General features: G+C 30.0%; 4 protein-coding genes across 9 annotated transcripts; 1 reads left to right on the top strand and 3 right to left on the bottom strand.

Annotated features, from left to right (window-relative positions):
- Positions 1-664: 664 nt before the first annotated feature.
- On the bottom strand, positions 665-9204 carry Cpr49Ah (cuticular protein 49Ah). 2 transcript variants are annotated; one of them, XM_076370005.1, is made up of 5 exons: positions 9143-9204; positions 5979-6131; positions 4149-4327; positions 2759-3020; positions 665-1089 (listed from the first exon to the last, which is right to left on the bottom strand). In XM_076370005.1, the coding sequence occupies exons 2-5, from the start codon at positions 5988-5990 to the stop codon at positions 991-993; spliced, it is 552 nt and encodes a 183-aa protein (XP_076226120.1). In that variant the 5' UTR covers positions 5991-6131; positions 9143-9204; the 3' UTR covers positions 665-990. The 2 variants fall into 2 exon arrangements, with proteins under 2 accessions (XP_076226120.1, XP_031849426.1); XM_031993566.2 differs by lacking the exons at positions 5979-6131; positions 9143-9204 and having other exon boundaries at positions 4149-4348.
- A 36-nt stretch (positions 9205-9240) lies between these two features.
- Positions 9241-16735, top strand: dib (Cytochrome P450 302a1, mitochondrial). The gene is made up of 8 exons (XM_031993492.2): positions 9241-9665; positions 10040-10280; positions 10838-11013; positions 11152-11356; positions 11596-11743; positions 11963-12211; positions 12358-12579; positions 16586-16735. Exons 1-8 carry the CDS (start codon positions 9476-9478, stop codon positions 16715-16717), a joined length of 1563 nt encoding a protein of 520 aa, XP_031849352.1. The 5' UTR covers positions 9241-9475; the 3' UTR covers positions 16718-16735.
- On the bottom strand, positions 12330-17125 carry LOC143174139 (uncharacterized). 5 transcript variants are annotated; one of them, XM_031993558.2, is made up of 3 exons: positions 16956-17125; positions 12794-15259; positions 12330-12676 (listed from the first exon to the last, which is right to left on the bottom strand). In XM_031993558.2, exons 2-3 carry the CDS (start codon positions 15222-15224, stop codon positions 12654-12656), a joined length of 2454 nt encoding a protein of 817 aa, XP_031849418.2. In that variant the 5' UTR covers positions 15225-15259; positions 16956-17125; the 3' UTR covers positions 12330-12653. The 5 variants fall into 5 exon arrangements, with proteins under 5 accessions (XP_031849418.2, XP_031849386.2, XP_031849402.2 ...); XM_031993526.2 differs by having other exon boundaries at positions 12330-15259; XM_031993542.2 differs by lacking the exon at positions 16956-17125 and adding an exon at positions 16656-16817 and having other exon boundaries at positions 12330-15259.
- Positions 17126-18391: 1266 nt separating this feature from the next.
- On the bottom strand, positions 18392-21328 carry Rpt1 (26S proteasome regulatory subunit Rpt1). Its single transcript, XM_031993511.2, has 6 exons — positions 21110-21328; positions 21009-21046; positions 20435-20917; positions 20189-20353; positions 18972-19138; positions 18392-18899 (listed from the first exon to the last, which is right to left on the bottom strand). The coding sequence occupies exons 1-6, from the start codon at positions 21180-21182 to the stop codon at positions 18521-18523; spliced, it is 1305 nt and encodes a 434-aa protein (XP_031849371.1). The 5' UTR covers positions 21183-21328; the 3' UTR covers positions 18392-18520.
- Positions 21329-23713: the final 2385 nt, after the last annotated feature.

Genomic DNA, 23713 nt, shown 5'->3' with positions numbered 1-23713 from the left:
CAAATACAAATAATTCATCATCTTTATTCGTCATACTACTACAGTTTTTATTTGAAACTTATTGCATATATAGGAGCTTCATTTACACAATTTGTTGAAATATTTTTAGAGATCTAAACAGTGGAATATATATATATATATATATATATATATTTCGACTATATATATATATATATATATATATATATATATATATATAACGTCGATTTTATGGTACTCAATTATTCTATAACAACCTTCTTTTTATACAAACAACATAGAATTATTTATTGTCATAAACTTTTATGTTGAGACTACTCTCATTACAAAATAGAAAAAGGATAAACTAATCATACGATTAATCGTGTGTTTTATGAAAATTAAATACACATGAATGTATAGAATTTAATTGTTCTTAATTTAACGACTTAATTATTAGTTCTCTAAGATGACGTACAGTAGTGGTCATTATTAGTGGTACATGTGTAGCAAGCTGAGAAATGTAACTCTAATTTGTAATTTATTGTAAAATATACATTACTTAAAACAATGAATGTAGTAACAGTAAATATAAAAGTAAAAAAACAAAAAAAAAATATATATATATATATACAATATTTCAATGTGATGTGAAAGAATATAAAAAAATGACTTCCATAGCAATGAATACTAGCGAAGCCTATTATTGTAATTTTTGTTCTTCTCTTACTACAACCTGAATATGCCTTAGCCATATCATTAGTACAAACACAACAACGATATAATCGGTATATATTATTATTTAAGTGTTTAGAATAAATATAATTTTTTTTGCTTTCATAAAGTATTTTTTATCAATAAATAAATATTTGTTGTAGAGAGTTCTTCATGAATACTATTACATACGAAAATGATGCTTGCAATTTAGTAGAAAATGTATATTACACAGTACAAAAATATCAATTCTAATCGTTCTTTTGACCACCACTGTATGTCGGTTGCGTATCAGCGGAACTGAATCCTTCATTCTTCTCACTTCCGGAACTTTCGGTCATAATTGTCTCGTCGATCGACTTGTTGATTTAGGGGCTGCTGTTGTAATTTTTGTGCGGCTTCTCGTGCATCAGCCTCCTAAAAAATGATTAAATTTATTATATGGACACTTTCTTACGATGTAAATATCAAATAAGGTAAAGGCACCAGTAATTGACCTGGTATTAGTAGTTGACCATTTTCCAGGAAAACGCTAAAACTAAGGTTTTTAAAAGTAATAATCTTTCGATAAAGACGCGATACACTTTTACCTGAATTAAATTGCTTATCATAAAAACTAACGATTTATTTCATTGGCGTTGGTTGTATGACTCCACATTGCAATTTCTTTAACTTTGTTGTTAAGAAACGGTATATAATTCACTGTAAGAAATTCCTAAGCTTTTTACTCTTTATGGCTGAATTTCTCATTACTTAAATTGTTACAGTTTTATGTTTAATAAATGTCATGTTTTTGTTATCTGAGCCTCAAAGAACATAATTGAGAATAGGGTCAACTATTGAATCTTGTCATTCTTAGAATTTCTAGAAGTTGACAGGTATAATTGACTAATTAACATATGGTCAATTACTAGCTTTCTCGTTTTCAAGGATGGTCAACTTCTGACATGATGCAAACTCCGAAAATGTGTTTTCGGAGTGACAAACCAACAATATTGAACATGCGGTTTCGAGAAATCAGATAAAAACGAATTTACATCTAATTGCTTGAGAAAGTGCAAACCAAAGAAATATTTATTACTGCAATGTTTTCCGATAGTTTTAGAAAAAATTAAAAATATAATCGCAGCATTGCATAATAGACATTATCTACTTTTCTTCATAGATTATCATAGATAGATTTATAGATTTTCCACGCGCCTAGATAGTTTTTCTTAAAAAATTTAAAGAATTTTTGCTTTCTGCTTGCTGATTTTTATTTCAGGAAAAATATTGCAGTAAAGAACATGTGTTTCAATTAAATCTATTTCAATAGATAAGTTATCAATAAATACTGATGATTAAACAGCAACTGTTTCATTTTACAACAAGCTAATATTGTATATTCTGTGTAGCTTCAAAAATATTAAAAGAATGATTACTTAATATTTCGTACAAAAGAAAGACTAGTTTAATTTGATATAACCAGACTGTACCGAGTTCACATTAATATAAATTATTTCAGAAATGTTCTTAATATCGTTATATTTGGATTAACTGTCCCTTGTAAACAAGAAAGCATCTGTATTGGTAGGTGAACCAAGCATACATTTTATAAAAACATGATATAATATCTGTGATGGGATATAACAACATTTTTAAAAATTCAGAAGCTCTATTATCATTATTTTTAGTATTAGATCGTTTAATAAAATCCCTCCAATTACTTAATATCATCTAATAGAAAAATGTACCGTCAAATCAAATTTCATAATCATTGCAGGAAAAGTGAACGAATCAGTTGAAGAAAAATGATTCAACTTAGTAAAATAATTTTGAGTTAAAATTCTAAGAGGAATCTGTTAATCCCTTCGCTGAAAATAGTGGTAATTCGGTAAAAATAAACATAGTGTTAGAAGTTATTCAATTAAACGGTAAACGTTGTGCGCGAAGAAACATGCGTGTTTGTAAATATAGAATGGAGAAGAGTAAACATCGTTGAAGAGGAGTAAGACGAGAAGTGGGAAGAATTGAAGATGGTAAAATGGAAAGAATGAAGAGAAAGTAGAAACACGAGAGTGAGAAGAAGATAACCCGTGGGTCGTACCTCTTGCTGACGAATGCCTGCAAAGATGAGGTCGAGGCCTTTCTGAATCTCCTCGCTGACTGGCGGTGGCGTGGGAATATGATCACCGGTCGCGTGAAAGCCAGTCTCGTCAGCTGTGTAGTGAATAGTGATCAGCTTCCCTTCGGGACTCGTATACGAGTAGCTTCCTTGTTGGACCAATGCCTCTCCTTGTTCCTCACCTTCGCCTACCTTCTTGATGTAACCACTCTCTTCTGCGATGATGCTGTTTCCCGTTTCATAACTACGAATAATTTATACGCATCAGATTTGAAATCGTCTTTGTGAGAATGAAAACGCCGCCCAACATCCGAATACAGTACGCACGGTATCGCACGGAATCTCACGTCTAACGTTCGCACGATATTTATTTGCAAATTTCTTTTATTACAATATCACTAACGAACTCTCAGACAGTATGGAACAATAGAAAATTGAAAGTTCTGTTTGTGCAAAATAAATTAAACGTATTTGGAAATAACGTACCGAAATTAACAGATTTTATTCATAGATAATTGCAGTGAATAGAACAGAATTTTTATTTATTTTTTTGAAAGTATTTTTTCATTTCGTCTGTGACGAAAATATTCTTTGTTGAACAGGAAAACTTTTTAGTCGCATGTTATACGGTTTATATTATTATTCATTTATGTTATAACATTGTGTTAACTTTATTTTTACCTTAGTGGGATCTAGAACGAGCAGAATAAATATCTTTTTAATTGTACATATCGCTTGATTTTCGTGATACTCTTTATACACAGTCAGAAAATATATTTTTTGAAGGTAATGGTTTTTTAAAATCATTGTATTCTTTATGAAGATAATGACCTCAATTAAATTATAAGAGACAGCTTGAGCGTTTTAAACATGAAAAATATATATTTTTATCAAATATATAGGATCTTCTCTTAAGTACATTTTTTGTACATGCAAACTCCATTTATGCAATTTTTAACTGCGTAAAAACTGTATACTTACAATTTAAAAAATTGACTATCAAAAATCGCGACTAATTTAATGAAATTTATCGTTTATAAAATTTTTAATTATTAATATTTTTTTATTACAACTTGTTTCACTGTATCATTTGTAAAATACACGCATCAGAAGCATTATTTTCGAGATATTCATCATTCTAATCAAGAAATACAAAAGTAGCAAAAATATATAATAATGTAATAATTAATTGTTAATTCAATGGGCGATAAGGGTATAACAAAATTAAATATAAAGAAATAATGTACTTTTTAACGAAAGATGACTGACATTGCCATTTGCAAAAATCTCATGAAATCTCTGGTCTCTTTTTATCTTTATTCTTTATTTTTATCTTTATTCCGATGAAACGCAGCAAAATAATGTGTAATACCTCGTTTTATATGTTCCATCATGTTCTTGCTGTTTATTCCAGTGCAATATCGGAACAGGTGTTGTACTTTGGGGTTTTCTTTCATCAGCTGGAGGGCTTGGCCTGTCGTTATCGTGATAATTACGTGCATGGTAATTCGGATCTTGCGCTGCTGCCAATCCCAAAACTATAGCTAACACCTGGCACAATAAAACTTGCATCAAACATAATGTCATGTTAACGGGTACACTGTGCGACTATAGTGGTGACTTAATGTCATGAACGATGCAAATATGTATTGTATGTCTCTATATGAAAATGCTTGGGATGAAACGGAATTTTAGTAGGGCAGACGATTGAACAACGGTATTTCCATTGTACCATCCATCCACGGAGAGGTAGCAAGATGAGTGAAAGTGAGAAGCAAATGCCAGCACAGGTCATTTACTTCTGACCTGTGAAGAGTTCGCAAACTCGTTAATTTAGTTTTCTTTGTTTTGCTTCAAGTCACCTACTTGTACATCATAATTAGACTACCAATCTTTTCTGAAATACACGAATTTAATGAAACATTTAAAGAAAGAAAATTACAAATTAGGTGTAACTTCATTTTATTCGCTATTCATTTCACTGAATTAAAGGTGAAAGAAAAATGTATCGTATTTCATCGACATTTCTATAATATTTTACAAGTTTTTTCAGATTTTTATAAATATTTTAAACTTAAGCTACAACAGTTAATTACACGCAACGGAGAGTCACTTTTAATTTTCGATTTTTAGGTCTCAAGGCTTTCTTCTCAGCTATATTTTTTGTTCTAGAAATATGTGAATTAATTTGACAAACTGTATATATTGTAATTACATTACAGTTACATTTTCTTCCTAAAGTGAATATCAATTTTGAAGCCGAATGATTTATAAAATATAAGAGTAGACATTTTTTGTACAATGTTACTTCAATTTTAAAACCACTTGTACAAATAAGTCAATCAGAATATAACAATTTAAATGAAACAGTTATTAGAGAAATTCTTTAGTAGAAATTGTAGCCCTAAAATACATTATACATTTGGAGTTTTATTAAATTATAAAAATTGTATAATTTGATAAAGTTTACACTTATGTATTACAAGAAATTGCGTTAACTGTAATGATATGTCACAGTTACGCACAAAAATATAATTTTTTAATATTATATTAAATATAATATTAGTAGTAACGGTAGTAACATTTATAGGGAAAACTCTAAATTTCAAAAGTATATTGGATTGAATATAGTGGATTAAATAGCATGGTGACCTTCCGAAGTCTGATAATAGAAAGTGTATGTTATAAATATAAACAGTGATTTTGTATGAAGGAACATTGTTTAAGCGAATTAAAATATATCAATAGCATACAAATAAAATATTTCATAGCTTTATAAATTAAAATGGCAGAGTGTTATATTTTGCAACAGTTCACATAAAATTATAGAATAATATAATGACGGTTATCGTTCTTTATAATGTAAAAGTATAATGCCATGTTAGTGTATCTACTCCTGATAATATATCTGAAATTCATTTTGTATAATACTCATAAAGAAAGAGCGTAATTAAATGAAGAATGAGTGAAACACTCATAATTAAAGGATCATCAATTGCTATTTCTCATAATCAAGTATTTTAAACATAATCAACATATTTTACTGCAATTACCATTGCCATTTCTATAGAAAATTCTGTTAGTTTTTAATTTTACATTGAAATTTTTTTTTAAGTTTTATTTCTATGTACCGTGAAGTTACTAATATATGGATACTAATATATGGAAATTGAACTGAACGTATTATATAACGATTACTTACGATGCTCTTCATCTTGGAACAAGGAGCTGTTGCACAAAAAGGAGATGCCGATTGGGTCCAGACGTTTGTGACTTCACGAAAGTAAAGAATTCACCTTTTATACCAACTCTCACTTTATCCCCACTTGGATGGTGATGAGCCTCTCAAGATAGTCTGTACACCTGATTACAAAAACCTTTATACGTACGTTGCTTTATAAACATGCGTGTAACCATTAAATGGTATAATAAAATGATCGTTTAAAATACTTACATTGTAGATTATTAGTATCGCTGTATTGACCTACAAATTACATTAAGGTAATATTTTTTCATTCATACTTGTTACATAATATGCACATGTAACACAAAAGTATCCTGCGGATACATTTGTAAAATTTTCGTTTCTATGGTATGGCGATATAATTTCGTAATTTTAGCAACATATAATTCGTTGCAAACATTTATGATATAAAATTTTCTATTAGAAATTAAATGTTAGGCACACGTAGCGTGTAACAATTACCCTTAGTTGCAAACAAAAATATTGATACAATCACTTTTTAATTATGTAATCGCACCTGAATCTATAAGAAGCGATATTATATTCGTTACCTTATAAATTATATTTACTAGATTCATATTTTTAAAGTATCATATAAGTTACGCTTTAACCACATAGTGACACGACAAAAGACAAGTATAAAATATACTTATTAACGGTCATTTTTGTGGAAAAAGAAGTATTAACAAAAATCTTATAATTTTATACTACAGGTTGTTAAATAATATAGAATTATTTAATATTATGTGTTTACTTCATATTGAAATTCTTTGTCTCGGGTGACGTTTATTTGTAATATTATGATATTAAATACGCTTTCTTAATTCAACCCAAAGATATGAGGTCTAAATTTGAAAATAAGGGTGACATGTATTAAAAATAATCCAATAAGATATACTGTGGTGAGTCAAGTTTAGAAGGTATAGGACTTAGTGCTAGTATCTTGTTGAAAATGAAACTTTTCCTTAAATTTAGTATTTGAACATTTGATTCGAAATTTCTAAAATTCTAACATTCGTTTTTTTCATCTATCATTAATAAAAACAAATTTGTCAATACTACATATACGTGTAACTTCAAAATCATTGAAGTTTAAATGGAAATAAAATTGAAATAGATATTTTTCTTTCTTTGTGATCGCTTGTGATCGTTAAAAAGTGGTGTTTTTTCAAATATCTAATGATGAAAAATAAGAAATACGTAATTAATTATACATTACAGTTTGTAGTATAGTCATAAATCACGAAATCTTTCATTTCTGTAATATGCCAGTAGAAAATAAATGATTGGTAACATAGCACTCATAAACGTTAAATACATAAAGAATTTTATTTTCAATGTATGATCACAAACATGTAAACAGAATTTACGTGATCGAGCAACTATACATATAAGAATAATGCGTAACATTAAAATTGAATACTAAATTATGACAAAATAACGAAGCGTCCAAAAAATATTGTTACAGTGGATAGTTATTGATTGTGACATTACTTTCTAGTATAGTTACCATGACACGACTGCGGAACATAAGTAATAATTCAATAAATAGTATTAGACTCACATCTTTATTACATTGTTAGCATTTACAAAAGACAAATTGTTGTTTGCCTAAAATATTAATAACTTTTAACTGTGCATAAATGAAGGTTGATTCTAAACATCTGCTTTCGATATAATACGTGTATGTTACCGCCGCTTGGCTTCAATTTCGGAGACATTTATAAAAATATATGTTTAGATTTTTAAGCAGCGAACTTCACTGATTTCAACGCTTTCTAGATTTGTAACGCGTAATCGATAATATAAACTTCAATAAAAGACATTTAAGTCTTTTTATTGAAAGATGTTATTGGTTTAGGCGTGAGATATACCTGATGTTACACTTGTAAACACTCGTAAATTAGTATTTCACGAGTCTGTACTGTATCTACACATACATTCCAGTTATTATTGTGGCTGCAGTGTCTAACAACTACATAGTGTCTCCTCCACATAGTAGATATATATATACTAATCCAACTGTAGGTATAGATATCACCTAAAGCCAAAACTAATTTAACCAAAAATTAACTCAAATATTAAACCGAGTTAAAAAATATTTATATCATTAAATAATAGATAATGGTATTAGTTGGGCTAGTTTCTCTGGAATGGGGTGAGACGGCAGAGAAGGGCAGAGACTATTTAAATTATTATATTATTATTAATACTTCCTAATACTGCAGAAACTCTTCAATTCTGATAGAATTGTTGATAATTATAAAGTCAAAGCGTGGGCGAGAAAGGGGCGGAGCCTGCTCTTCCACTCCGGAAAAACTAGTCCGACTAATATCTAAACGAAGTTCGTGTGCACATGTTACAAGAAACAATTTCAATAAATGAAAATGAAGACCAAAATTTCTAACGCGATGCGAAACTTTAATGCTTTATCACTTTTGAACCAATACTAACTGCTAAAAGGGTTTAAGTTCTACGTCTATAAAGCAATCACGTTAACAATACATATCAAGATGAAGTTCATACGAGGGTTACTCTTTTTGTACACATCTACAATAACTGCTCATTCCCGGACATATTTTTGCGAATATCTGGAAAACCAAGGTTGAACGGTAGTAACATTTATAGGGAAAAGTTGTTCAGAATGATGACCTCAACGACCTGTTACAGGGTCATTCAAATCATAAATAATTACCATGAATTTACGCAACAAATTGACTTTTTCATAAATTATTCAACATTGAGAAACTTCTCAAAAACATTTCAAATACTGTACTTGTCATTTATTTGAGTGAATTACAGTAATTTGATTTAGTTGTGGATCATTGGTGATTCGCATATCATTCAACGCGTTCAGATAATAAACGAAATAAGAAAGTTTATTCTTTTGTATATAAAATGTCCATACAAATACAATGTATACAATATTACGAGGTCATTAATATCAGTAGATTGTATAAGGAATAAGCAACAAAGAAATAATAGACAAAATTTGTTATATATTCATATAAAGATTATGTTAATAGTATCAATAGTAAGAACGTCAATAAGATTTTATTTATAATATAAAAATAGTTTAATTCTTTATGTTGTTATTGTACACTTATATAAATTTTTCTTACTCTAGATTTTATTCGATGTTTCGGTAGGTGACGAAACCCGTCAACGGCACGTTTTATCGCTGTCGCATCGAATTCATGCAAGGATATGCAGCACATTGAAATTCTACGAGTGACCTGAACAGGGAACGAAGGGAGCGAGGTAAGAAAGAGACAACGAAATAAGAAGAAAGAGGAAAAATCTTGGGATCTCTCGGCTGTAAAAGATCCAGATACATAGTCTTCGAAATCGATACGCTGTGAATGCTTTGTTGCTAGATCGTTCTCAAAAGTTTTCTATTCGAATACCATCGTTTTTGTGAATCTTCGATTTCATAAATAGTTTCTGCAAGTGCAATGTATACGCGATTGAAGAGATGCAGCCGATTCCAGTGTAGAAAGAATGTGTGTACGCAATTTCACTGTGGTAGCTTTATGGAATGCAGGATTGTATCGCACGAATGTCAACCAAAACCTTTCCGAGACATACCAGGACCCAAATCTTTACCTATTATTGGAACACTGTACAAATATTTACCGATAATTGGTAAGTACCTTAATTTACATGTGAAGTATATGTATAATTGTATCTTCAGATTTTAAGCTTTCATTAAAATATTTAAACTTTAATATATGTAAAGTATCTATTTAACAAAATAGGACTTTTCTCAAGTTTTTATTGTTAAAAATTGTATCGATCGTGCTCTTTCCGATAATATAGAAATGTAAAAATAAATTAAAGTAACAAAACTTTCATGCTACTTATACTTGATTACAATATAAATATTAAAGTATTTTATAATGAAAAATTTTTGTTTCCTCTTTGTCGACAAATTACAATCGTGTTACGAAATCGAAAGTACTTATAAATATGATTAAAATTCGATTATATTAATATTATTATATTAAATGGTAATATAGGCGAGTACAATTTTACTAAACTATATGGTAGCGGAGTCAAGAAATTAAAACGATTTGGGCCGTTAGTCCGTGAAGAAATCGTACCCAACGTAAATGTTGTATGGGTTTATCGACCAGAAGATATAGCTGAGATTTTCAGAGCAGAATCCGGTTTACATCCAGAAAGGAGAAGTCACTTAGCTCTTTTAAAATACAGAAAAGATCGAGCAGATGTGTACAGTACAGGAGGCCTGTTACCCACGTAATATGCACCTCACACGTTTATAATTTAAAAAAAAATAGAAATTACAAATTTTGTTAAACTTTATTTATCATTTATATTAAGTATTTTCTTCAATTTAATAATTAGAACACTATCACTAATATTACCATTGTCAACCAAAAATTTATGCAAACGTATTCCATATACCTATTATCATCTTCGCATATTATTTAATATTAAAGTATTAAATGAAATATAAATTAATGAAAATAATCAGTAAACCTTTTACTTTGTTTTTAACGAATATCATAAATTGATGGAAATAGTAGGATATCTTTTATTTAAACTATATTTGATAATGTTATAAGTGAAATAATTTATAACGTTATTTAATTTTAGTTTAGACCTGTTATAGTCAATCTTATTACAAGAAAAATGCAATTATAAATGAAGAATATGAATATCTGATATTAATCTTGAAATTACATATTAAATATTTAGAATTCAAATAGATGTATTTAAAATAAATAATAATATTTAGTTATTGCAGTATTACATTGTATTATTGAATACAAATAATTTTGTATGAATTGTAGGAATGGACCAGAATGGTGGAGATTACGAAAAGAATTTCAAAAAGTTACAAGCAAACCTCAAAATATAATAAATTACATAGAGGAAACAGATCATGTTGTCCAAGAATTTGTTGCATTATGTAACAGAGAAAAATTTGAAGACCTATTACCAATTTTATCACGTTTATTTCTTGAATGTAATTGCGTATTGTTATTATTTACTAATTAATTACAAAATTTGTAAAAAAGTAATTAATGTAATTTTGCAATTGCAGTTAATTATGTTATTACTTAAATAGTTCTTTATTGAATTCATTAAAATTTTCTTATTTTAGTGACATGTTTAGTTGTCTTTGATGTAAAGCTGAACAGTTTCTCAGAAGAAGAAAGACATAAATATTCAAGGAGTTCTAAATTGATTGAAGCTGCTGTCACGACAAACAATGCAATTTTAAAGCTGGATAATGGTCTACAATTATGGAAGTTTTTCGAAACACCTTTATATCGGAAATTGCGTAAAGCACAGTCATATATGGAATCGTAAGAATAAATCTTTTTAAATAATGAAATTAATAAAAAATATAATACGTAGTACTTGAAATTAAACATATACGAAGTTTGAATGCAACATTAAATTGAACAAAATATAAAAAGTAATTTATGTGCAGAATGTTTAGATCTGTTGAGTAGGTTCCTGAATTTCTGAATTTAATTTTCTTATTTGCAAATTACAATAAAATATGATATGATATACATTTTATGTTTTACTAATGCATTAGAGTTGCATTAGAACTTGTATCCCAAAAAAAGGATAAGGATGCTCGGCGAAACAAATCATTTCTAAGTGCTTATTTTGAAAATTCTGCTTTGGATATCAAGGACATTGTGGGCATGGCTTGTGACATGCTACTTGCTGGTGTAGATACTGTAAATATCATGATACACGAATAATATGCAATATTTTTTAGTAATACATATTTAACAGAAAATATTTTAAAGATTAAACCTAAAATAAACTAAATATGATTATACAATTAAATTTTTTAATTTTATATTTATAAACAGAGAATATTTGTTTCTAATATTACTACTGTAAGCAATGTACAAATTAACCTATAACTTTAGATTATTTCAACATATTTTTAGACCACCTACAGCACTGCATTTATCTTGTATCATCTTGCAAAGAATCAAGATATTCAGCAGAAATTGAGAGCCGAAGCTATAGAATTACTACCTCAACCTAATCAACCGATAACAGCAGATGTTCTACGCAGTGCATCATATACGAAAGCTGTTATAAAAGAAGGTTTAAGATTAAATCCTATTTCTGTTGGAATAGGCCGCATCTTACAAACTGATATCGTTCTTAGTGGTTATCGAGTACCTAAAGGAGTAAGTTTTCAAAATTTATGATTTTATAAAGTAATTGCTTAATTTCATTTTTATATCTATTTATAGTTTTAAATTTATAATAATTTTAATATTATGAATAAATAAAATAAATATATAATTGTATAATAATGTATTTTATTTTTTAGAGTGTGGTTGTGACACAAAATCAGATTATTTGTAGACTTCCTGAATATTTTTATAATCCAAACTCATTTATACCAGAAAGATGGCTTCGTGAAAACTCAGAAAGTAAAATAAGTTGTGGAAAACCTATACACCCATACATATTGCTACCATTTGGTCATGGTCCTCGCTCTTGCATAGCTAGGCGTTTTGCTGAACAAAACATGCAAGTACTGCTATTAAGAGTAAGTATCTATTCTCTTTTAAAATAAATTATGATTATGAATTCTGTATGCAGTACTATATATATTATAATATATTATAAAGTTAGCAGCAAGTAAACTGTAATTTAAGAGACATGTTACTTATAACGAATTTGAAACATTTAAACAATGATATCTACAGTTATCTATAGTTATAGTATCTATAGTATGTTATCCAAAAAGAAAAATACGCTACCAAATGAGGAGGGTACACTCCAAAACGAATAGTTCTTAATTTTCGTAGTGGTTGAGTCGTATAGTGTATTACATGTAGAAGTCCAATCAGAAGGTACATTTGACAAACCTCCCCAGTCATAAATGGACCAGTCGCTGTCTTCTTTAAATTGCTGCATATAGCGCATGATCTTTGCCATTGCAACCAATTTTTCATTAATCCTATCGGCGTAGATAACCGAGACACGTGAGTCAGATAGGACAGTCGTTACAGCCTGAACTAACGAGCCTTCTTTTCCATCCGGGAGAGGCTCAAGCTTTACCTTGCTCCCGTTCAATATCATCTGTATGCCGCTCATCAATCCAGAAATGAACGGTATCGCAGGATTAGCATTTAGATCATCGTTATCATCTGACACTCCACAACGTGATAACCATTCTGCTTGGTGCGTAGTTAATTTTCTGGCTTCACGATATCCGAGAAGACTCCGCGTAGGCATGCCTCTTTTGATGTCATTGGGAACCATGTCGTCGGGCAGGTCCCACGCAGAACTCAACTCCTCATTATTTGTGTATTGGAGATCAAATTGTATTCTACGCAGATAAACTGCTAAGCATGGGTAGGCTGCATACAAATAATGTGTGTTAGGTCCTACTTGACCGAACCAGCCAACGCTGCCGTCCGCTGTCGACTTCAGGTATTGACGACGTTTTGCACGTATTCGCATTTCTTGCCCTGTCTCTAATGTTGTGTTGCCAAACCCTTTTAAATATAAAGATATAATGGTTGGAGGCTTAAAAAATCCGCAATAAACTTGTTGTATGAAGTCTGTTTCTTCCTTCGTAATTGGTTCCCATGACAGACTAAGTGTTTTAAGCAGGCGGGCATAAGCCAAGACAGCCACATAATAAGCAAAAGCGGATGCCGGCACCCTCTTTGAAAAACTCGTGCGTTTTGCAAGCATTTCATATGTCGATTCGGTTATGTCTGGCAAGGCGTAAAAACCTGGAAAGTGCACTAATTCCGGAGGAATTGGCATAACACATCGCGTGTCAGACCAAGGCAACAGCGCATCCATATACAGCGGATCATCTTTTGCTGAAGTGGAAGTCGTAGTTGTAAAAAACGAAGTCTTTGATGTCTCCGATCTCGCTTCTATCTGCTTTCGGGGCGGCCTAAAGGTTTTTTGGTGTTTATGTTGAGGATTCAGTTCTCGTTTTTCGCCGCGGTTGCCTCTATGTGTCCCTGGTTTGTTCTCTCGACAGCTCGTCTCCCAAGTATCTAGTATGCTCATTAACCTGCTTGTTTCGATATCAGGTATAAAGGAATGAGTACGAAATGAATAATCCTTAATTTTAGTAGTGGTTGAATCGTACAGTGTATTACACGTAGAAGTCCAATTAGAAGGGACATTTGACAAACCTCCCCAGTCATAAATGGACCAGTTACTGTCTTCTTTAAACTGCTGCATATAGCGCATGGTCTTTGCCATTACAACCAGTGTTCCATCAATCCTACTGGCGTAGGTAGCTTCGAATTGTAATTTCTTTGAATCATGCTGTGGGACATTTGGTTCAAATTGGGTAGTCGTTACAGCCTGAACTAACGAGCCTTCTTCTCCATCCGGGAGAGGCTCAAGCTTTACCTTGCTCCCGTTCAATATCATCTGTATGCCGCTCATCAATCCAGAAATGAACGGTATCGCAGGATTAGCATTTAGATCATCGTTATCATCTGACACTCCACAACGTGATAACCATTCTGCTTGGTGCGTAGTTAATTTTCTGGCTTCACGATATCCGAGAAGACTCCGCGTAGGCATGCCTCTTTTGATGTCATTGGGAACCATGTCGTCGGGCAGGTCCCACGCAGAACTCAACTCCTCATTATTTGTGTATTGGAGATCAAATTGTATTCTACGCAGATAAACTGCTAAGCATGGGTAGGCTGCATACAAATAATGTGTGTTAGGTCCTACTTGACCGAACCAGCCAACGCTGCCGTCCGCTGTCGACTTCAGGTATTGACGACGTTTTGCACGTATTCGCATTTCTTGCCCTGTCTCTAATGTTGTGTTGCCAAACCCTTTTAAATATAAAGATATTATGGTTGGAGGCTGAAAACGTCTGCAATAAACTTTTCGTATGAAATCTGTTTCTTCATGTGTAATTGGTTCGCCTGATATATAAAGTGTTTTAAGCAGGCGGGCATAAGCCAAGACAGCCACATAATAAACAAACGCGGATTCCGGAACCATCTGTGCAAAACTCGTTTGTCCTGCAAGCATTTCATATGTCGATTCGGTTATGTCTGGCAAGGCGTAAAAACCTGGAAAGTGCACTAATTCCGGAGGAATTGGCATAACACATTTCGTGTCAGGCAAAAGCGGCAGTGCATCTATATACAATGGATCATCTTCAGGCTCTCGGTGTATATTCTTGTGTTCAGACATGAAGAATAGAAGTATTCTTCCCTTTTCAAGTATCCCTATTCAAAAAAAATAAAGTGGGATAAATGGTAATATAACTATAGTTATATAATATAATATATAATATATCAATGTTTAATAAATTATGTATGTATAATTAAAAATTTGTTTAAATATTTTTTTATGTTGTCTTAAATATGAGAATTTTATTGAATAGTATTTAACAAATAAAATAATACTATTTATCGTTATACTATTAAGATAAGTTATTAAACTAAAATTAAATTCTTTTATCACACATAGAACAATAAGTAGTGAAAGATCTGTCTACTTATTTTCAGTGATAGAAAAATGCATTCAACTGGTTTCATTTACAAGAGACTTAATCTGATGTCAGTAGTTTTTTCTGAGCAGAAACGTAGATCAACTTCGTTTTTATAAATGGAATAATATGTTTTCTTTAATTACTTTATAATAGAGCGTTTTAAAATGCATGCAGTGACCTATAGTTAAATGTTATTCAAAAATAGTTGGAGGCCAACTACAGTGAGAAATAATAATTTATTTCAAGGAACTATTTGAATATTTTCGCACACTTTATGGTTGTAAACTGGAAAAAAATATTTAATTCTCCTTCATACCTTTTTATAGTCATAAATATTATATTACTTCGCAATATGTTATCAACCAAAGAATGACTCAAATTTCTGATCCCAATACTTTAAAATGTCTTAGTCAGAGATAGAGAAAGTTTATTTTGTACTCATAACAGTTATCATTAAATTATGAAAGAAGTACCTATATTTCTATGAAAATTAGACACAATTGATCTAAATGAAATTCTATATTATTTATATCAGAATAAAATGGAATAGAACGTCACAACCATTTTAAATACTTGTATTAGCAGTGCATGTATAAACAAATAAATAAACAAAGTTGACTACTGAACCACTTCATTGTATATGTTGAAGTGCTCTATATGAAGGTAAATAGAAAAACATATTATTCTAGGCATTCTTTATGTTTGCTTTACATGGGTATTTATATACAAAAGTACGATTGACATTAGAATATAAGCTTCTCTTTGAAAACAATCAAGGTCTGACTGATGCAATTTTCTTATCACTAAACATGGAGGAATTATAGATACATGTATTAAATAACCTAAAACTATATAACAATGAAAAAGAAGAATGACCCTAAATTATACTTCTGTGAATATAAAATATAATCACAGTTTTTGAAAATTGTTATTTCGTAAAAAAAATACTAAATACATTTAAATACCCAATATAAAATCTTACAAACATAGCATCGATATAAATAGAATATGTCATGAAATACAACTAAGTATATAATAAATTTTAATTTATTCCATACAGATATGCAGCCAACTTCAATTTTCCTGGCATGGTGATGAACTTGGAATGATATCTTTGTTAATAAACAAACCTGATGGCCCAATGAAACTTCAATTTTGTAATATATTAAACACAGATTCTAATACTACTTGAAACAGTAAAAAGAAATACAGAATTAAGAAAAAAACATGTTCCATTTTTTTAAGCATATCTGAGAATTGCATTAATTTATCAATAATTAGTAATACAATGTCCTTGTATAGATGTTTATTCCAAATTTTCTTCTTCTTCACTTTTTACTTCTTGCATATCTTGCCTTAAATAATCAGGAATTTTTGAATCTATTTATCCTTTTTAAGTGCTTCAATAAATGTGTGCCTTTTAAACTTACGTTAATTAATTAATTAAGTTGCGAGATTGAGTTATTCCTTTTCCTCCTCTAAGCGAAGCAGATTCTGTTCCTAAAGGTTGACCAGCTTTACTTTAGATATTCAATGAATTAATCATTTCTGGATAACGATACGTACACCGCATAAACTAACAAGGAGAGTGCAAGGCCTTCAGGTCACCGATTTCATTGAAACTTTGCATATTGATAGATTTGGTTCTCCTATTTATGAATATATACCATTATATGGGCAGATACTCAATAATTTTTTAGATATTCGTTATTAAAAATTTATCCCCTTAATAAGTACGGTATTAATCAGATTACTCACAAAGTTGAATAGTGGCATAAATGTAACGTTCTGGAATTGTACTCTGTAGCCAGGATTCGGTTCCCCATGGTAAAGAAATATTTTTCGATTTTTTTTATTTAAATTAATTCGATTTTGTGCATTTAATATATATTAAAATATATAATAAATATATAATAAATTTATTATATTTTATAGTTCAAAACTATATTTCATAAATAAACAATACTTTAATAGAAATTACAGTCTTCTGGTGTGTCTTTGTCCTAAGGAATGTAATAATACTACGCCTACAAATAAGTAGCATATCATAAACACAAAGTTTAATTATAATACTCACCGTGAATTTATATCTAATAGGAAAATACAACTCTAAAAATTAAGTCTTGCATGGTATGATACTGATAAAACTACTTTACACTCCGTGCATTCCCACTTCGTTTCCCTTTATATTTTGCGTTTATAACAAACTTTACACGTTCTAATTGGGTTTTTCTTTCGAGGCGTCGGATCGATGTTTTTTGGGAAATGAGCCCAATATTATGCTTGGAGTCGAAGAGGTGTTTCACCTAATGTAGGTTTCCCACGTATTTTGCAGTCCGGTAACTGGAAAAGAGTCTGACTCGTGATGTTTACGTTTGGCCCGATTTTCAGTCCACGAGTCTGACTCGTGTTATTCATGTTTGGGCCAAAATCTTCATCACGAGTCAGAGTCTTTAAAGTACGGGAAGGGGTTAATACCACTCTTTATTATCTAAATGATGTACGAGTAAATACACATATTATAAGGAACAACTTCAATAAATGAAAATGAAGACGAAAATTTCTAGAGCAATGCCGAACCTTTAATGCTTCATAACTTTTGAACAATATATATCAAGATGAAGATCATACGAGGGTTATTCTCTTTGTAAATAAGTACGAAAACTCCCCATTTCTGGACATATTTTTTGCAAATCTCTGGAAAACTAAGGCCGAGTGGCAGTAATATATATAAGAGAAAGTTGTTCAGAATTATGACTTTGACAATTTATTTCAAGGTTAGCCAAATTGATGAGAAATGAGTAGTGTTAATAACTACCGAAACATTAATCAAATACTACTTTAAACAGTATAAAGAAATACAGAATTAAGAAAAGAACATTTTCCATTTTATTAAGCATAATTAACGGTTAAATTAGTTCGTCAATAATTCGTAATACAATGTCCTTGTATACATGTTTATTTTAAATTTAGTATAGAAAATTTGATGATATATTTAATTATAAGTCATATATTTAGGAGTTGCAGAGAACTTAGCGTATGATTTAATGACTTTGTTCACTGCTTCAAGAAAATCTTTTTCGGTAGCTACTTTACGACGTGCGCGAATAGCAAACATGCCTGCTTCTGTACAAACAGAACGAATTTCAGCACCTGTACTATTAGGACATAAACGTGCGAGTAGTTCAAATCTGATATCCCTTTCGACACTCATTGAACGTGCGTGAATTTTGAAAATATGCGTTCGGCCTTCTAAATCTGGTAAACCAAACTCTACTTTTCTGTCTAAACGACCAGGTCTCATCAGTGCTGGATCTAATGTATCTGGTCTATTTGTTGCCATTAATACTTTAATATTCCCCCTTGGATCGAATCTGTAATATTAAGATCATAACTATTAGTAAGCAATATATTCAACACAGTCGGAATAATAGAGTTTATCTTACCCATCCAATTGATTGATTAATTCCAGCATAGTACGCTGTACTTCATTATCACCTCCAGCTCCATCATCAAATCGAGCTCCTCCAATAGCATCAATTTCATCAAAGAATATTAAGCATGCTTTTTTACTGCGTGCCATTTCAAACAATTCTCGTACCATACGAGCTCCCTAGTATTAGTATCAACGCAATATATTTATTTTGTAACATTCCAGACTTATTTATGGTAATTATTTACTTTAACGGCAACTGCACCAATGATATTGACCTTATATGTGTTATTAATGAAATGATTATGAGCAACCTTTTTTAATAAATTATTTCATAGTCTTTTGTGGTTTCCAAAATATTCATTATAACAGTTTCAATATTTTGCTAATTATTTACAAAGAAGTACATTTCATTGATTCCAATGACTTTAAAATATGTTGTCATGGACGTAATTCTGAAACATTTTTCTCCTACACATATAACACACAATCCCTTTTTAAGATATTCACAAAAATACGTCTGAGAAAGAGAAGCTATCGTAATTATTTAGATAAAAGTTTAGTTATGAACATTAAAATTTCGCATTATGCTCAGATCTTTCACTTTCACATTCATTTATTGATGTTGTCTTTTACAATATGTAGGTACACACGACTGTCATTTTAATAATACAAATTTGTATTCGTGGAGCTATTTCTTTCGGAGCAGGAGTGTAAAGTGTACAGCAAAACTTCTCCCCTGCCCACATTGTCATTTCATCATTGCAAAAATCTTTTGAATCTGACAGGCTAATTGGTAATTATCATGTGATAATGTGAGCGTGAGAATAGCGACCTGCACTTCCATCTCGAAAAAACTAGTTCTATGAATAACAATTTCACTAAACAACAAGATCACTAACCTACATTACACTTTATAATATTGAACAGATTTTTTCATATACATATCTCGGAAATTATGATTGAGAGATGGTTACATGTATAGAAAAAAATTGTCCAAAATAATGTCCATAACAACAAATTTCAAGATCATTAGAATCAGTGAAGTGTACCTTCTTATAAACAATTAGCAAAATATTGAAATTATTATAATGAATATCTTAAAAATAAAAAACCTCAAAATAATTTATTAAGAAAGGTTATTCAGGATCATATCTTTAGTAAAGTTATTTAAGTGGAGTATGTTACAATAAATATTTATCTCATTTGTATTTAATATGTTTGACATACCTCACCAACATATTTTTGAACCAATTCAGAACCAATCACACGAATGAAACAAGCATCAGTTCTATTAGCTACAGCCCTGGCACATAAAGTTTTACCTGTACCTGGAGGACCAAACAATAATACTCCTTTAGGTGGTTCAATTCCTAAATTAACAAATTTCTCTGGCTGAAATGAAAGTACATTTTCTTATAATTATTATTAAATGTACTATGACAACAATGAAATATAATAATATAAAATACTAACATGTAATAGAGGAGTTTCAACAACTTCTCTCAATTTTTCAATTTGTTCCTTACAGCCACCAACATCACTATATGTAACATCAGGTTTTTCCTCAACTTGCATCATTGTTACACTTGGATCAATTTTAGGTGGCAATGGAATATGAATTTGGTATTTGTTGCGATCAACACCTACTCGCATGCCTTCTTCAATATCAGTTGGAGCTACTGATTCTGCCAAATCTACTACAAATTTTGCAAATTGTTTCACATTTATAATGTATTTTGGATCAAGAGAATCAGCATTTATTATTTTAGTGCAACGAGCAACTTGCAAAGGTTGTTCATTTTGTAACGTCTGTTTATCCGCAGCTAAATCCCAAAGAGCTGGAGGTGCTAAACCAGTATCAGACTCTTTGATTCCTGTTAATTCATTTACACGTTTAATTATTGTTTGAATATCTTCTTCTACTGTTTTAATACTCTTTGTATATTGTCCTTGGCCCTTTATAAAAATTATTATCAATATATTAAAAATTATATTTTTCATAACAAGTATTATGTTATTTGTATTATTTTTATAAAATTTCACTTACATAAGTTTTAAGTAAAGCAATATCTCCTTCGTCCAGAGCTGAAATTATTGTTTTAAATAATTTTGACATACAATACGTGATTTATATACAATACAACTTACATTTTATTTCTTTTTCTTCTTTTTCATCTTCACTTTTTACTTTTCGCATGTCTTCCCCTAAATGATCCGGCATTTTTGAGTCTGATAAAATACTTTAGATATTTAATAAATTGATTTTTTCTACTTGTTAGCAAAGGTATACCGCATAAACTAAATTTGAGGTTATATCTTCATTACATTACCAGCAAAATTGTACCTTCTGTCACTGACATCTACTTGTACATTCTGAACTACTAGTTTTTAAATTGATATTTGTGACCATAGAGATAAGGAAGAATGTATGTTTATTGATTAAATTCCGAAAATTATATAAATTTTATATAATATTCTTCATTATAAACAACAAAAACAATACACCAGAAGTAAAAAATCTAAAAATCTAAAAATATAAAAAAATGAAAATAAATGCTTCTATTTAAAATTATCGGTTAGTTACTTTTCTTCTGTATTTAAAAATTGTTCATAAATAAATATTAAATGTAAAAATATTTGAATTTTTAATTTATTTGTTAATTGTTAGTCCTTATTAGTGCTTCTAAAGAGAAATCACAAATAACAAATTGAATAAAAATAAGTAGTCTTAGCTTCAACATGTCGCAAATAACAAAGAGAAGTTCATAAAGGAAACATTAAATCACGTGCAATTACTCCTGTAAATTTGTCGTAAACATTCAACTTACATCTGAAATTTAACTGAACAAAAATAAAAATGGAAACATTAATAATATTAATGATTAATATGCGACAAAAAGGTTTATTTATTGAAGCAAATATCAAGATTTATATATTGAAAGTTATTATCGAAAAATAAATATTTAGTTTACGATAAAAGTACTCTACGGTACTTATACATTTCGTGATAAAATGAAAGAATTTTCAGTATCTTTCAAAATTTATACTTTGTATAAAGATGATGTATATACAGATCTAAAAACTGCCCTTCTCTTAGATTTAGGCAAACAAAAAGATATTATTTCATAAAAAACGGAAAGGAAGTTGAAGGTATCATTCCTACATGGTAATACCATGTTTTTTATTTTTCATATCTTCTTATTTAGTCGTTCTGAGGAACTGTCAGGTTATTATATTATATAATCTCTTCTGACCTTACTGCACTATAACACTGTCGTCGCTTGTCTACCATTTTACTTGACTTTAATATTAAGATGCATCTTTTGAAAATTTTTACTAACCGGTGGTCACTAGTGGACATTCGCGTCTGACCAACTGCTCTCACGGCACATTATGGTCTGAAAGAAATAGGCCAGATTTCTCGATAGTTTTCATGGTTCGTTTCATTCATAGTATAGCAATTTATAGAAAATTATTTTTTCTTGTACGTAATAAATAGATTGATGTGAAAAGTTCTTTCAAATTCAATTTGAATATTTTTTTGATCACTTGACACATATTTATGTATCTACTTTTGCCCATTCATTGCTGTACATAATTTTGATAATGGTTTAAACTGTGGTATAGATATAAATTTGTTGCAAATATAACCAATGTGATTTTTCAACATTCTGAGGAAGGTACAGGAATGTATATACAAACGTTGCGTTGAAATAAATAGCATATATTATAATACGTTTGCCACGCCATACGCCACACCCCTTGCCATTTTACTCAAGTATGTATCTTCCCTTTAGGCTTAAGATTACTAGGTCAATTGTTTTGTAAACAACTACGCATACTTAGTTTGTCTTTAAGTGTTTTAATCCTCAAGATTACTAAATAATGTTAATATTTTACGTTTATTCAGCTTATTACTGGTGAATATATGTCTAAATTCTAAATAAACCAATATTATGATTTCTTCTTCAATGTTTTGTTTCTTCTGTTTCTCTCAACATATTCATTATTTCTTCAATTTTCACTCCATGAATTACTTTCGATCTGTATTGAAACTCTATCGATTAATAAATATATTTAAGAAAATATATAAAAAGTAACAAGGATAAGTTCTAATCAAATAAGATCCGAAAGTATAGTATCTACAAAATAAAAGTACAAAAGGTTTTTATTTATTAATACAAAATTATACTGGCACTATGTAAACTAAAGCTATAAAATTAGAGAACTAATATTAAATGAACTTGAAATATGTTATCAATATCATCATTCTAAATAACTTTTGTTCATACATGTTATTGGCATCCGGCCTTAGTTTTCGAGATATACGTAAAAATATATTTAACATTAAGCATTTTATAACACTTTGGATTAAATTTTTGCTAAATTAGAACTAGATTTGACTTGTGTTCAGATTTGATAATGAATAAAATAATTACAATTTATAATTCTGAAATTTAGTAGGGACGAGATGTCGGACGTTTTATGTTCTGTTAAATTCTGTTTAAAATTATGAAAATCGCTAAGCAGACGTTAATATATTATCTCAAGATTGTTTGCGAATGTCTCAGAAACTAAGGTCTAGAGTTGGTGACACGTACTTAGAAGGAATTTTGCTCAGAACCTCGTCTGTGACAAGATATTTCGAGATCATCACAATCACACGATGAGGAATCACTAATCTATATAATTGTTTAGAAATAATTTTCTGTAAATAGTTTTTATTAAATTCTTTAGAATTTATTAGGTTTC

This window comes from Nomia melanderi, chromosome 1, assembly GCF_051020985.1.
Source record: "Nomia melanderi isolate GNS246 chromosome 1, iyNomMela1, whole genome shotgun sequence".
Taxonomy (NCBI): Eukaryota; Metazoa; Arthropoda; class Insecta; order Hymenoptera; family Halictidae; genus Nomia; species Nomia melanderi.
This window is presented reverse-complemented; position numbering and strand designations above follow the sequence as displayed.

Bases quoted from the DNA above. Each gene is read 5' to 3' on its own strand.
- dib (XM_031993492.2), top strand. From the start codon at position 9,476: ATGTATACGCGATTGAAGAGATGCAGCCGATTCCAGTGTAGAAAGAAT. The intron at 9,666-10,039 runs GTAAGTACCTTA...ATGGTAATATAG, and splicing joins CAAATATTTACCGATAATTG to GCGAGTACAATTTTACTAAA. The intron at 11,014-11,151 runs GTAATTGCGTAT...TTCTTATTTTAG, and splicing joins ATCACGTTTATTTCTTGAAT to TGACATGTTTAGTTGTCTTT.
- Rpt1 (XM_031993511.2), bottom strand. From the start codon at position 21,182: ATGCCGGATCATTTAGGGGAAGACATGCGAAAAGTAAAAAGTGAAGAT. The intron at 21,047-21,109 runs GTAAGTTGTATT...CAATAATTTCAG, and splicing joins AGAAGAAAAAGAAATAAAAT to CTCTGGACGAAGGAGATATT. The intron at 20,918-21,008 runs GTAAGTGAAATT...ATTTTTATAAAG, and splicing joins TTGCTTTACTTAAAACTTAT to GGCCAAGGACAATATACAAA.
- Cpr49Ah (XM_031993566.2), bottom strand. From the start codon at position 4,348: ATGCAAGTTTTATTGTGCCAGGTGTTAGCTATAGTTTTGGGATTGGCA. The intron at 3,021-4,148 runs GTATTACACATT...AATTATTCGTAG, and splicing joins GATGGAACATATAAAACGAG to TTATGAAACGGGAAACAGCA. The intron at 1,090-2,758 runs GTACGACCCACG...ATCATTTTTTAG, and splicing joins CAGGCATTCGTCAGCAAGAG to GAGGCTGATGCACGAGAAGC.
- LOC143174139 (XM_031993526.2), bottom strand. From the start codon at position 15,224: ATGTCTGAACACAAGAATATACACCGAGAGCCTGAAGATGATCCATTG.